We start from the raw sequence: 15,656 nt of genomic DNA, 5'->3' as shown, positions 1-15,656 counted from the left end.
TGTAGCTGAGGCCTGTTGTTAATCTCCACGTCTCGGCTACGTAGGACATAGCTAGTATAATGTACTGAATTAATTCCTTTATTTTTAGATTCCATGGCCTTGACGACCCGATCGGCTATTGTTAACCGACTTCAAAAAAGGAGGAGGTTTCTAATCCGACTGTATGTTTTTTGAGTACATGTTACGCGATAACTCCGGTATTCGTGCACCGATTTTCATGATTCTTTTTTTGTTGGAAAGAGGGTACCTCCATAGTGGTCCTATTTAATTTTGAAGAAAATCATCCATCTCTAAGGATGCTGTTCACGCATGAAGATTCATTTTTATAAATAGCGCCTAAATTTTGTTATAACGAGCAATTATTTTAATGGGTGATTTTGCTATTCTCTCTATTCAAGGCGTTTTTCTCTCTATATACTTTGAGTAGTGAGAACCAATTTTTATTCTATCCTGTGTCAAGTTCCGTATAGTGGCGAACTAGGGGATGAATCCGGGTTTGCGCACTTTCCGGTAACCGATTTCAAAAAAACTTAGCAAATAGATGTAATTCCACGTACTTTTGAGGTCGGTTTTTTTAGTACTCTGTACTGAGATTCTATTGGATGTGGTTTTTATTGTATTGCATGTCAAATAAAGTATTTTTGATGTTTTGACTTTATTTATTAGATATTACGAGTTAAGAAACAAAAAGTCGTTATTCGTAAACGATTTATGACAACTTAGCGTGGGCGTAATTTGGAGATATGTTTGTTGCACGTAAACCGCAGCGGGGAACCACAAACCACGCTATAGCGTGTCGCATATTGAGTTGACAGAAATATATCTCACCTATATTTATTACTGTAGTTCACAGCGTTGGTTCGTAGAATATAAATTCAGGTAACGTCTCCTTGTACCTTAGTACAAAGATTGTTCACTCGCTAGATTATTTTTGTCGTAATTTCATTTTGTATTGCAGCATGAGAACAAAAGCTCTTGTAGGAACGCGTTTCCTTTTGTCGGCAGTTTTACTACCAGTCGTTCTCTCATGATCGTTTATGTCAAGTGACGAGTGGAACAAGTCCTGCATCTAGTAATAAGCCATTTGCCTATCCATAACATTTGCAGTGTCACTCATATTTTAAAAAGTCTATATAATTTCACATGGCTTTGGTTGATTACGAATAATAGAGAAAGAGTTGAATCAATTAGTTTGGAAAAAAATACAGTAAAATTGGGGATATACATTCCTCTGATTACTAATAATAATAACACACACACGCAACATAGCCCCGCAATAGGGAAACCCTGTGTCGCGGGTGCCATAGACACACAAATAGGTAACCACAAATTACACCCAAACTCACGAGAGAAATAAATGTAGGCCATACAAATATTTCTCCCGGCCCGAGAATCGCACCTGGGATCTCTGCGTGGCAATCTGGCACGGTAACCGTTCCGCCACGGAGGCAGTTAAGTTACTATGTGGCGTTAAAACTTGATTCGTAAAAATTTTCTCTATAGAAAAATAACACGTACCTACGTCGAAATTTTACGAAAATTTTTAAATTTAAATTTTAAGGAAACCGCTGTATTCAATATTTAAAAAAATCATTGATGTAACTCATTGACTTACAAATAAATGGACGACGGGTCTAATACAAAAACCACGAAAAAAATGTCCCAAGTCCACCTATTTAAACGTAGTGACATGTCAAGGAATATGAAAAAGCTAAAACGTTGAATTTAAATTCTAATGTCATCGAGGTACTGTCTAATTTTGCTTGCTTCGCTGTCAGTCGAACAAACGAAGACTAGACGTGAATGACGCTCTGTATACGATTTTAACGCCCTATAAGTTCGGACACTTTTTAGCGCGGACCCGACGTCCATATAATTGTAAGTCAATGATATAACTTTACATATTATACCAATGATTTTATTAATATCAATTGAACTAAGTAGAACACGCATACTATACGAAATACATTTTTCAAATAGCTTTGATTTCATTTGTCAAATAATAAATTCTGAAATAAAGCCTGTGTGCCTGCCTTTCGACCCAAGTAAAATGAACCGTATTGGTAAGGAATGAACCTTACGAACTATACAAATATATACAATTGACTCTTAAATCGCAAAGATCTGTGAGGTGCACTGCCTCAGCGACTGTCGACCTGAGCAAATTGACAAGTCCCATGTGCCTACACCAGCACCATTTAAAATCGGAACACAGTACTGCTTAGCGGCAGAAATAAATATGGTTGCAGGATCCTTAGCCGAATTCTGTCACAATGAGTTCTACTGCTGCAAAATGTAGTTTTTTGGAGTCAAAATTATACCCGTTTCTACGTGAAAGATTATTGCTATCATCACTGTCTTTAGATCACTTTCTTCAACCCCTACACTTTCAATAATGACCCCACCACTCGATTTTTTTTTATAACACCTAGTGACAGGACGAACAAGGCGTGCGCCTGGCGGTAAGTTGCACAACAGTTGCAGTGCCATGTAGAGCGTTAAATCGCAAAGATCTTATTGGCACTGCCAGTGCACCCGTCATCCTGAGACATATGTTGACAAGTCCCATGTAGCTGTAATTTCACCAGCACCCTTACCCTTCTGAACTGGAATGCAGTAATGCTCACATGCAGTACTTCCCTGGATGAACTCTTTCACAAGGAGCTTCACCGCTACTGATTTTTTCTCTAAAGGCGAGTATGTCTGCTTGGAATTTTTCATCAGAGAACTACTACTGGATCCTAAACTGATAATACGGAGAAACCATCTTCCTCGTTGAAACTTGGATGTTTTTTTTTATTTCAATTGACTTGCACTTAATTAATTTTTATGCTCTCTTATTAAAGTGTATTTCTTTCTATTTCAGATAGTAAGAAGACTGGCCAGATGAAGTCTATGGCTCGAAGGTGGTCACGATGACTCGAGCTGGTCTTTTGATCTTCTGCTCTCTTCTTACCAGGACGCTATGTGTCATAGCACCGCAGATACCAATAGGTAGGTAAATTCGAAATGTTTATTCTTTAAGAAAGGTGAATTTTTTTACATAACTAGTTCATTATTTTTGCTATGATCATAGTTTTTCAAAATGTTATATCATAATTTTTCCAATTTACTGTCTTTGAAATATTTCATATCTACTTTTGATAGTAGATCTTCTTGTCAAAGCCTCGCTGTGATTTTGTTTATGTGACGTTATTTATCACCCACCTCCTTCTCGAATTAGTATTCACTACCTAATTTCCAGGGCCATATTTATTATTTAAATATTCAAGCACATAATTGTATAATCATGAAATAATATTTCACGATAAAATACTCGAATATTCAATAATATTGCACGATAAAAAAAAGTATACTTAAATATTAAGTAACGAGACGAAGAAGCCGTGAGCCTGGTGTTAAGTGCCACTCAGAGATTTAAATTGCAAAGATCCTAGGGACACTGCCACTGGGCTTGTTACCCTGAGACATGAGTTGACAAGTCTCATGTGCTTGTAATTTCACCAGCACCCTTATGTTGATATTACTGTTTGGCAGTAGAAATAGGTAAGGTGGTAGTACTTCTTTGGACGAACTCTTTCACAAGGTGCTCTACTGCTACTACTAAGTAGTGTCGGGACGTTTGTTAATTTTAATTAAAATATTTTTAACTCCTGATTTATGAATGCCTATAATGTATTTTGGGTTCCAGGAATTTCCATTACGTATAAAAGTAAATTGAATAATCAATTTCGTTAATTTCTTTTTTTCTATCTGATGGAAAAAAATATTTTTTGATATTTTAATATCATATTAACACTAACGATCCAAAGTGTAAAACTGTTGATTGTGTAAGGTTAAATCCCATGTAGACCTACGTAAAGATAACATCGTGCCAAAGTCTGGCTTGGTATTCCTTTGGTGAATTTTGTATTTTTTTATATATCTAGTTGAGAGCACCGTACATGAATTCTATCAATCGATATATCGTATCGCCTGAAAAAAAACCACAAGTATCAATAAGCGGTTATTCTACAATTTAGACGCATGTAATTAGACATAAGGTTGAAGGCAATGGTTTCATTTTGCGAGAGCGAAATTTCGCAGAAGGAGGCATCGGAGCTGCTCCTCGCTGACACGCTCAGACGACGGCGGCCGAGATGCGAAGGAGGCTGTACGGGCGTACCTTCTTCCCCAGCCGTCTCCGGGGTCAGCGGACCCTTACCACCAAGTCTGAGTGTGCCCTTGCACCCCGGGGTATACACTGAAGACCGGAGCCCGTCTTTCGTGGGCCATCCTCCGAGACGTCCCAGTAGCACGCCTAAACGGATCCTGAGTCGTCCCTCTAAGGCAATGGGGTTTTAGTGGGTATACAGGGACTACCGCTTGGGAGTCCTACATAACGGCTCGCTGTTCCCCCGAAACGAGTGATATGCGCAACGCATATCCCAGCGTAAAGAAAAAAAGGGTCACTTCTGCCTCTCGCTCAAGAACCTAAATAAGGAAACAGTCAAAAAGCCAAACAAACCAAACTTGGAAGAAGTTCATTGAATACTAAATATAAACAGCCCCAAGGGGCCAAACAAAGCGAGATCTAGAACAAAGTCGAAACCCGCAAAAAGATCTTTAACTTTTAGTAGGCAACACTTTTTTATTTTCCACTTTTGCCCGAAAAAGCGTTAAGTAAGTTGAACTAACACTTAATATCGATAAAGAAAACTAATGACACAATCGTGGAACTATCATACTGTTTGTGTTGTTCAACTACAAAGGACAGTGAGTAAAATTATGGATACAATTTCGATACATTAAAAAACGTGTTTGGAATAACAAAATATTGCCTCATTCTCAGTAGCTTTAACATTTAAAATTACTCGCCTTTGTTTTTGTTTAGATGCAGTTCGAGGAGTTTTTCTCTATATAACTTTTAATTAGAGCGAAGCCTATATTACGACTTTAGAATATCAATTAAAAAAGGGACCGCTCGTCGTGACCCTGTAAATACTTTCTTAAAAATCAAGCCATGCGAAACTTTACAAACAGAATAAAGGCAGAATTAATTATTTTGCTTTTAAATACGAGTACTATATTAAATGCGAACGACTTACCGATCTACCAGTTGAGACGACAAAAGAATTTCTGAAATTTTAACTACTGCTTGAAGCAGTAACAAAATGCTTGTCAAAAGCTCATCATTGTAAGCCGAGAGGTTCTACTTTGCACAAATTAATTAACACCATAATAAAATGTTATCTCTAACAACAAACTCAACGATTTTATTACGATAAACTTATTACAGATATTTGCAAACAAAAGTGGATGATAATATCCAATAAACCGGATTCGTCCTTAATTTTCCACTCTTATCGGTGGAATATTTTCTTCAAATTTAAATGGAACTACTATTAAGGTACCCTCTTTCCAACAAAAAAAGAATTATCGAAATCGGTTTTCAAATGTCAGCATAACATACAAAAAAAACAGTCGAATTGAAAACGTCCTCCTTTTTTTGAAGATAAGGAGTTGGTATTTTTCAGATGTCACCTTATTACACCAAAACAGGGTGCGCTATAAGTCCTTATTATATGATTCCCTGGAAGCGTATAGCAAAGAAGGCCAGAGTGCAATTGTCCCATAAAACAATTAAAACAAATATCTTCGACAGTTAAATTATTAAATAATTTAAAAATTTTAAACATGCTGGCCATTAACTAATAATTATCACACTATTACACACTTTATTTTTATAGCTATGTATTTTATGATATTTAGTAGCAGTAGAGGTCCTTGGGAAGTACTGACATCTTACCTGTTTCTGCCACCAAGCACTAATGTGAGCATTACAGCGTTCCGGTTTAAAAGGGTAAGGGTGCTGGTTAAATTACACGCAGGTGGCACTTGTCAACTTATGTCTCAATGTGACAGGCGCAGTGGCAGTGCCCATAAGATCTTTGCGACTTAAAGCTCTGAATGGCACTGCAGCTGTTATGGACAGGCGTGTCGCTTACCACCAGGCACACGACTTGTTGGTCCCGTCACTTGGAATCTAAAAAAAAGGTGGCAGTACTTACCCTAGAATTGTCTAGCAGGAAAGTTTAGGTCTCTTACGCCTTTAGTAAGTTTACTAACTAGACGTTACGTTAACATACGTGATTATATTAAATACAATGCTTACATAAAACGGACATTTTCCTCGAATACTTAACTTATTAAAATTCGGTTTGTGAGCACTGGTTTAAATATTAATAGTGTAATGAGTATTCCATTTAGTGAATGAAAATTAAATGCGTAAGTCATCAATTTTAGAAATATAAATCATGAATTGAATGGGTATTCACCCACTAAAAGGCCTGTGTTAATATGATTAAATCGAGTCATTTCGTTATTAATGGTAGTTTTATCGTCTTGAAAGTTGATTACTTCATTTTTTTGATTAAATATTTTGTAAGCATTAGGGAAGAATCAGCTATAGCCTTGTTGGAAATACGCATGCCTTAGAAGCCTGAGTGTTTTAAAAATCATGTGCAGTTTAATAATTTATATTGGTAAATGGTCGAGGTATCCAGCCACGTAGGAATTTGGGAACTGGAGAGACGCCGTTTTTCGGAGTTGGGAAGTGAAAGTGCCTTACAGCTCCGCCACCAATGAGGAGATTCGGTAATCGACTTAGAGGCGACGGTTCAGCAGTGGCAACCGCTAGATCTGGGATTAGGACCTGACTGAGATGATCCCTGTGCGGGCTTGCTTGCACAAGTTGTAGTGCCCTTCCCGCATAACCAAGAGGTTAATACGGAGAGTCACTATTACTCAAAACTTATGTAGAAAGACATGGGGTTGTTCAATGATCGAATACACAGAAAACTTCATTCCATTGGAGCTACAGAACGCACCGTGTCACACGGTGTATCGGGTTTAAACAGCTTTTTGTCGCCTTCAGACATTCAGAACACCCATGAGACACTACTTCTTATAGTACTGGTATGGTAACAGACACTTGTTCGAATCCTACTTTCTGGATCTTTGTATCAATAGTATTAAATATCTATTAGACAACATCACATATTATGTTGCTCTGAACCCAAAGTACCAACGCACTTGTGTTATGGAAATTGAAAACGACGGTACCACAAACACCCAAGGCAATATGGTCTTATGGTCGTTTTTCTACATTGTCCGGTATATACTATGAAAACCGGCGTGCAAGACACTCGACTACGAGGTGGTCAAATAATAATAATAAACTGATGGAGTATTTTCACAAAAAAGCACTTGACAAATCATAGTAGTAAAACAACATGATCATCATAAACAGGGTAATGTTTCGTTTAAAATTAAAATTAAGAGTGAAACGCGCGGTTGCATCGATACAAATGCGCGATTACATCGATGCAATCGCCTATACATCTCAAGTATATCGATGCAATCGCGCGTCTGCGTCATTACTGCTTAAAATCGCGCGCGTGTGTAAAGGTAGACCATTAGCGACTGCATTGCTACTGCGTCGTGTTTGCATCGCTGTTAAAAGTCGCCATGTGTAACCGTTCTAATTGAGACCTTATTCTTCAAACACATATATATATATATATATGGAAAATCATATGATGTTATGTACTAATAAATTATGAGCTATGAGTGATAAAAAGGAGCATAGTGCTGTTCTGTCTCCGCCTGTATTCTCTGTCGGACATTGTCGGAACATAATTTTGAACAAAAGGTTTCAAAATGTTTCGTTCTTTCCTTACAGATTTCAAGAGCGGTGACAAGAAAATTATCAGCGTTCCCTTCTGGCACGAAGCGTTTACGGAAATATACGAGGAATTAAACGAAGATGACGTATCTACGACAACCAGCGAGCCATTGCCGTTCTTTGAAGATGATGCGTCCACGAATAATGTGACGGCGCAGCTTGGTAGCAGAGTGCATTTGCATTGCAGAGTTCATGATTTGGGCGAGAAAACGGTAAGAATTCTTGTTTATAATTCATACAACCCCTCACACAAGTCAAAGCGGGTTCCGAGGCAACAGAAGTACATGGAAACAAAATAGGCAGACCAAGATATAGTACACGAAAGTGATGATGAAAGATTGTTTGGTTAGTTAGGTGGTTTCTCTCACCGCTACACCTCTCGAATGGTATAACCTGCAGCGCCCTGGAGAACGCGCGTTGTGGAGAAATATCATACCAACAACAAACATCTGAATCGTTTATGAATACCCTGAACAGCTTTACTTTAAGAGTCGGTACTATCTCAGCTCGAATTTAATTTTTTCTAATACTAATACGGTTTATTTTGCTTGGCTTTATTTCAGAATTTATTTTTTTTAAATCGAAATTAACGCCGTTTGAAAAATGTATATCATATAGTGTACGTGCTCTATTTAGTTCAGTTAATATTTGAAAAGTAATTGGAATACAGAGGTTTTCTTTAGGAGTTTGTGTTTTTTGTTTCTATCGTCATTTTTAGGAATCGTGTTTTCACACCGTATAGTAATCAGTGTATATCATCAATTGTACTAAATATTTTTTCCAAACAAATTGATTCGACACTTTCTCTGTTATGCGGAATCAACCAAAGCCATTGTTTTGAGGTAGTATAGCCTCTTAACTGAGAACGGAGGCAATTTAAGGACCAATTTTCTTCTTTTGCTTATATAGGCTCTTGTCAACTGCCTCTGTTCAGCACCCTTTCTTTGATTTTCTGACATGGCTTTAACTTTTTCCTTATATGATCAAATAATCATCTCGATTTTTCTTTGCCTTTCTTACCTTCGATCCTCCCTTTAATGATGTTGATGATAAATTCAAATTCAAATACAAAATAATCTTCATTTCATAGGTAAGCATTGTTACACTTGAAATCGTCACAATGGTTAAACTCTACCGCTCATTCGTAAGGCAGATTCCCCTGAGAAGAATGAGCAAGAAACTCTAGGGGTTGCTCTTTGTAAATAACATTTATCGAGACTACCTGCATGAGCTAAACGGGTTACTACCACGGATTTTTGTCATCCAAGTACGCAGAAGTGGTATAATAAAATTTTGGTATAAAGTTTTTGTTTCACTATAGTTTTAAACCTCGTGAAAGGCAAATTTTGTATATCAACCGGAATCTTGTTATAGAAGCGTATACATTGCCCCTTAAATGATTTTTTGACTTTGTGAAAACGGCTATCAAGAAAAGCTAGTTTATTTTTATTCCTCGCATTAATGTTATGTCTGTCACTACTTTTCATAAAGAAATTACTATTCCTTTTAACATAAACTACATTTTCATAAATGTACTGTGAGGCTAGTGTAAGAATTAATTTCCTTAAACTTATCTCTCAAAGATACTTTGGGGCCCAGATTGTAAATTGCCCTAACTTCACGTTTCTGCAGGACAAAGATTCTATTGATATCGGCGGCATTACCCTAAAGCAAAATGCCGTATGTCATTAGACTGTGAAAGTAGCTGAAGTAAACCAATCTAGCGGTTTCGACGTCTGAAAGTTTCCTTATTTTTTTAAACGCGTACACTGCAGAGCCGAGCCCTTTTGATAACTTACTTATATGGGGACCCCATTGCAATTTAGCATCTAACGTTATACCTGGAAATGCAACTGTATCCACAAGATTCAATTTTTCGTTTTTAACTACAATGCTTGTAACCGTCTCGCTAACATTGGGTAATGCAAATTTCACATAATTTGTTTTTTTCTCATTAAGAAGTAGTTTATTAACAGCAAACCAATCAACTATTTTAGATATAGCATTGTTCACATCGTCGTAGGAACATTGGTACCTGTTAACTTTAAATAATAAGGAAGTATCATCAGCAAACAATACTATCTCATGTTTTATACCCTATATTATAAAAAAGGGCAAAAAATACAACTTTTTAAAACACCACATGGTGAATACTTTTGAAGCAAGTATAATAAAGTTACAATGACGTAATATGCTGTAAAAAATAACATGTCGTCAAGTTCACGCATGCTCTTTGAAATGTCTATGAATTAGTATTCATGCGGAACCCTTTAGGGGAAAATTTAATTATTGCCGCAAGGTTTCTAAGAATTCCATGAACGCTTTTCCTTATTTTGTTGTTTATGATCGGCGAGGAAATTTTACACGCGTTCCAAGGTTAGTAAACCATCTTTGACGTATATTATAATTGTAAAATTAGTACGACTAAATAGAACATGGAGCAAATTACGCTTACAAAATTTCCTAACAGAAACTTTAAGTACACGAGTAATATTACTGAGAAACTCTGGACAATCAATCTTATTTCTGTATAATGATCAGCAAAAAACAGGCATTACCTACATTTTTCCGGAGATATAAAGGTTAAAGTGCGTAATTTTTTATATCTTGATGCTATTTTATTATTTGTATATGATTATTAAGTTTAATTTAAAATCATCTTCTATAGGTATACATTTCATGAGGTTACACCGCGTTTGCGCTGATAGCCTCAATTAATATGACGTGAATAACGGCGATTAGATAAATAACGCATACACTCATAGCCCCAAACTAGGGAAACCCTGTATCGCGGGTGCCATGGAAACATACATGGACAGCCACAAATTACATTGAGTTTGGGAGTCACGAGAGTAATAAATGTAGGCCATATAAATATTTCTCTCGGCTCGATAATCGAACCTGAGACTTGCCCTATCGTGCTAGCCCTACAGGCGTCGCAACGCCAACGCAACGCATCATGTGGCATTGCTCTAACATTCAGTACGTATATGAATATATGGAATACGGTAATAAATGGTATTGTAATACCACAGCCCAACAACAACAATTTTAGTTACAACGCCTTGCCGCTAGATGGCGTTGGGATCAGAATAGAATGCGCTTTCAGTGTTCATAGAAAGTATTGATATTGAACATAGCATTTTGTGGCGCAGTCAATGCTATCAGCACCCAATTTTTTTTTTATAACGCACACACTCAACATAACTCCGCACTAGGGAAACCTTGTGTCGCATGTGCCATGGACACACACATAGACAACCACAAATTACACCCAAACTCACGAGATAAATAAATGTAGGCCATACAAATATTTCGCCCGGCCTGGGATTCAAACCTGGGACCTCTGCGTGGCAGCAATGGTAACCGTTCGGCCACAGAGGCAGTTAATTTTTTTTAAAGTTAATTGCAAAGTGTCAATGTCAAAAAAAGTTGCACCTTGCTTCCCGATGATCTTTCACTCGTGGGACTCTCCTGAGACTTGCTTCTTAGCTACTCTGCTGAAACCTAGGGGTCTGCCTACGTCACTGCTTCCACTTGAGGAACTGTTTCGTAGCTTTCCTCGTAGATGCATCACTGCTTCCAATTGTGAGATTGTCGTTGCTGCATCGCCGTAGAGCACATTTTGTAACACACCGCGCTGCCTGTTCAAGTCGTATCCAATAAAACGGGAAGAAAATTAATTTGCTACTCCGCGAACCCAGACAAGGTTAAATCGTGCAAATAACTGAGCATGTGTTGAATATTTATTCATCCAGTTAAAAAAACACAGAAGCACAGCTATTTTGTACAATTTAACCTTCACTGGTTTTACGGAATAGCAAATTAGTTTACTTCCATTGTTATTGACATGGACTTCCTCAAAGTAACACCTGAATCCATTAATTACTTCTAGTTGTATCCTTAATAAACCATATGTTCATACCTGCCTTGTATTGTTGTCTGTACCTACCTCGCTCTGCTTTATAGCAGTACAGTATGACAATAACTGTGTTGTTAATTTTATTAATTTTATGCGGAGGGTGGGTGGTAAAATTAACTGAAAAAATATTCAACACAGGCGTAGACATTTTGCATGATTTAATCTTCACTTACTTCGCGAAGTAACAAATTAACTTACTTCCATTTTTATTAATATTACTACTAAATAGACACTATGTAAGCAACTTACAAATGTAAGAACTAATATATACATACTGATTCGAAATGTTGACGTCTGAATATTTATTGAGAGAAGCATTTTTTCTTTTAATGATTTACCACCGCTCTGTATAATAATAATAATAATAATGTAAACAAATCTTAAATCTTCGGTGTTTTGTAGAAAGGGCGATAGCAAATTCAGATAAATTTTTCAGGGGAGCATGTTTCAAGTTTTAACGACTGTTTTAAAATATTTACGTCCTATTTTAAATCTTTAACTTAATTAAAATCGATACTGAATTTTAAAACAGGATGTAAATATTTTAAATCAGTCGTTAAGACCAAAAAATTTAAAAATGTTTCGAAATTGCGCTTTAGTCCTTTCTACAAAACATAGACGAAGTAATCCCAGTAGCTTTGTCCGCAAATAGGTTAATTCCAGTCAGCCTCGCCAACAAACTTGAAGCGGACCTATTCGATATGGCACGTATTGTTTGCCGGTTGTTGAACCTGAGTCCCTGACTCCGACCGACTATGCCGGGAAATAATCGCTTAAACCAGAATTTTAAAAATAGAAATAATGATATCATAACAACCATTTATTTCGAAACCAAATCCGTAGATTGTTACTTAATAACAAAATGTTTAGAACTAAGGGTTAGTACACAATACAAACACAGCAACACCAAAATCAAATAAACGTTAATAACGCTATGCGACGGGTCATGCAGTCCCATTCAGTGGGCGAACATCATGCGATTGGTGTTGTCGCGTAGGCGGTCGAGGCGTATCTCTTTCCTACGAGTACGTTGGCTACAAACCCGTCTGTACGCGCCGCCATGAACATCATACCCAAGGCGCTGCAGCTGCTATATTTATTTATAAATCAGAATTTAACTTGTCTGTTGTTCACCTTTAGTGAACCATATGAAGTTATTTTTTACACTCTGCAGAATTTCAAATTTTAGACCTTCATAAGTAAACTTACGAGATATAATGGTTGTAATGGATAGCAGTACACTCGGCTAATGATAATGAACACATTCAAATTCTGTCGTGTCCACCTTTTTTTGGGATACCAAGTGACTGGACGGGCAAGTCATACGGCTGGTGGTAAGCGACACGTCTGTCCATAACAGTTCAAGTGACAATTGGATGCTTTAAATCACAAAGATCTGAAGGGCGTTGATACTACGCCTGTCACCCTGAGACATAAATTAACAAGTCCCACGTACCTGTAATTTCACCAGCACCTCCAAAACTGAAACGTTTTTTTTTTTTTTTATTGTGACTCGGCAAAATGACTGCACCGCGCCTGATGGAAAGTGCAAATACAGTCCAGAGATGAGAGTAACGGATGGAAAACACAAATATCTTCATTCCGTCACTATCATTTTGCCGGTTTGGCCAAATGCTTCTTCACACTACGTTTGAAGGACCCGATGTTATAGAGGGGAGGGAATACATGCGCCGGGAGTTGGTTCCACAATTTGATGGTTCGGCATAAAAACGAATTGCCAAACTTTTTAGTGCGGGAAGGTATTGAACTGACCGTCCAACTGAAATTGTCCAACGTAACCGAAATTGGTAAGCTGGCAGCACTTCCCTGGACGAACTCTTTCACAAGGAGTTTTACTGCTACCAAAACCTCTGTCCAGGCACCCTATTTAGCCACTATAACGAAAATATAATTTCTATGGGCGACAAACCATCCTCAAAAATATTTAGCAATTTTTAAACTCATTACACCTACATCTTTATATTGTTAATTCATTTTTTAACTTTGCGGTAATTATTTAGTACAAAACCTACATCTACATTCTACATTTAAAAAGTGTAGCAGTAGAGCTTCTTGTGAAAGTTAGTCCACCATACTTATTTCTGCCGCCAAAAATTAATGTGAACGTTATTACTGCATTCCGGGCTTAAAGAGTAAGGGTGCTCTTGAAACTACAGGCATAAGGGTCTTGTCAATTTTAGCTCAGTGACACGGGCGCAGTGGCAGTGCCCTTCAGGTCTTTACGATTTATAGTTTAAAGTGGCACTGACACTGTTAAGCGTAGGCGTATCGCTTATCACCAAAAAACATACATGAAGAATGTATCTAGTTCTAGCGGATCTATATAACTTTGTATTTTCAGTTTTAACAAGGAAAACAGTAGCTGATTGTCCAGAAGTTAGTTCAAATTTTCCAATGTCCCTCGACACCGTCTCGCCATTCGTATATAACTCTGCTAACAACAAAACTTCAAATAATAAAAGTTTATCATTCTTTTGGGCTATTATTTCTTTATTACATAGTATGTCGTTCTAAATTATCTTTTGTACAATAATTTTGAACATCGGTTTATTGAGTTGCGTAATTCACGCTGCATTCGGTTTCATATAAAAACCCTGTTAGTGTCACACGACGACGCAAAATGAGTTGTGTGCCAAAACACGAGCGAGAAGAGCGAGGGAAACATTTGTTGGCATTTGGTAGTACCTTACAAATCTGGATATTCACATAAACATGCATATAGGAAGTAGTTTAGTAGCAGTAAAGATCCTTGTGAAAGAGTTCGTCCAGGGTAGTACATGCAGAGTAGTGACGGGACGAACAAGTTGTGCGACTACCGCACGCGCGTGTTTGTACCGCGCGTGTACAAACTACCTAACTCCTCAAATACTTACAGTAAACGTATCATTATTTACAAATATCAGATTTTTGGAGTACACTGTTTCTTTTTAAGCGACTTCAAAAAGGAGGAGGTTCTCAATTCGAATGTATGTTTTTTTTTGTATGTATGTTACGCGATAACTCCAGTATTTGTGAACCGATTTTCAAGATTCTTTTTTGTTGGAAAAGTTTGGGTACTTCCAAAATAATACCATTTTTTTTTAAGAAAATCTTCCACCTTTAAGGGTAGCTGAACACGCATGAAGATTCATTTTTATAAATAGCGCCTAACTTTAATTTAGGATCAATTATTTTAATGGTTGATTTTGCTATTTCGCCAATTCAAGGCGTTTTTCCGCTTCCGAGAATCGATTTTTATTATCTCCAGTGCCAAGTCCTGTATAGTGGCGAACTAGGGGATATTTCAATAAAATTTAGCAAATAGACGTAATTCCACGTACTTTTGAGGTCGGTTTTTTTAGTACTCTGTACTGAGATTATTTATAATATCAAGGGAAGGGACGAACAAGTCGTGCGCCTGATAGTAAGCCACACGCCTGTCAATAACAGTTGCCACATCAGACGCCATGCCACTCAGAGCTATAAATCGCAAGATCTGAGGGCTCCTGCACTGCTCCCGTCACCCTTAGACATAAATTAATAAGTCCCACGTGTCTGTAATTTCACCAGCACTCTTACCCTTCAAAACCGGAACACAGTAATGCTGACATTACTGCTTGGCGGCAGAAATAGGTGAGGTGGCAAGTACTGCCCTGAACGAACTCTATTACAAAGAGCTCTACTGCTACCATTTGTAAGTGATTCTTATACACATACCGGCTTATTTATCAGGACACCCCATGACGCGTCCTACGGACCGACGCATGTCTGTCACTCTTTTACTACTGTTCGTGTCCTGTGGACCCACAGTGGCCAACAGCGCGAAAGCAGTGATGGACATTATTTTTAATAGTTTTAAATATTTTTCATGAGACTTGTCAACTTATCTCAGAGTGACGGACGCAGTGGCAGTGCCCTTAAGATCTTTGCGATTTAAACCTCTGAATGGAACTGTAACTATTATCGATAGGCGTGTCACTTACCACCAGGCGCACGATTTGTTTGCCC

At 37.6% G+C, this 15,656-nt stretch overlaps 1 protein-coding gene across 1 annotated transcript in view; it reads left to right on the top strand.

Annotated features, from left to right (window-relative positions):
• The first annotated feature begins 2,884 nt into the window (after positions 1–2,884).
• The window catches only part of LOC113227490 (lachesin-like), a 50,130-nt gene continuing 37,358 nt past the window's right edge, over positions 2,885–15,656 (top strand). The window contains exons 1-2 of the mRNA XM_026460429.1: positions 2,885–2,994; positions 7,724–7,938. Coding sequence (XP_026316214.1) covers positions 2,916–2,994; positions 7,724–7,938 — 294 coding nt within the window. The 5' untranslated portion in view covers positions 2,885–2,915. The remainder of the gene's footprint in view (positions 2,995–7,723; positions 7,939–15,656) is intronic.

Source organism: Hyposmocoma kahamanoa, unplaced genomic scaffold (genome assembly GCF_003589595.1).
Source record: "Hyposmocoma kahamanoa isolate Upper Pololo Valley unplaced genomic scaffold, ASM358959v1 210, whole genome shotgun sequence".
Taxonomy (NCBI): domain Eukaryota; kingdom Metazoa; phylum Arthropoda; class Insecta; order Lepidoptera; family Cosmopterigidae; genus Hyposmocoma; species Hyposmocoma kahamanoa.
Note: the sequence above shows the minus strand (reverse complement) of the source record. Positions and strands in the feature narration are given on the sequence as shown.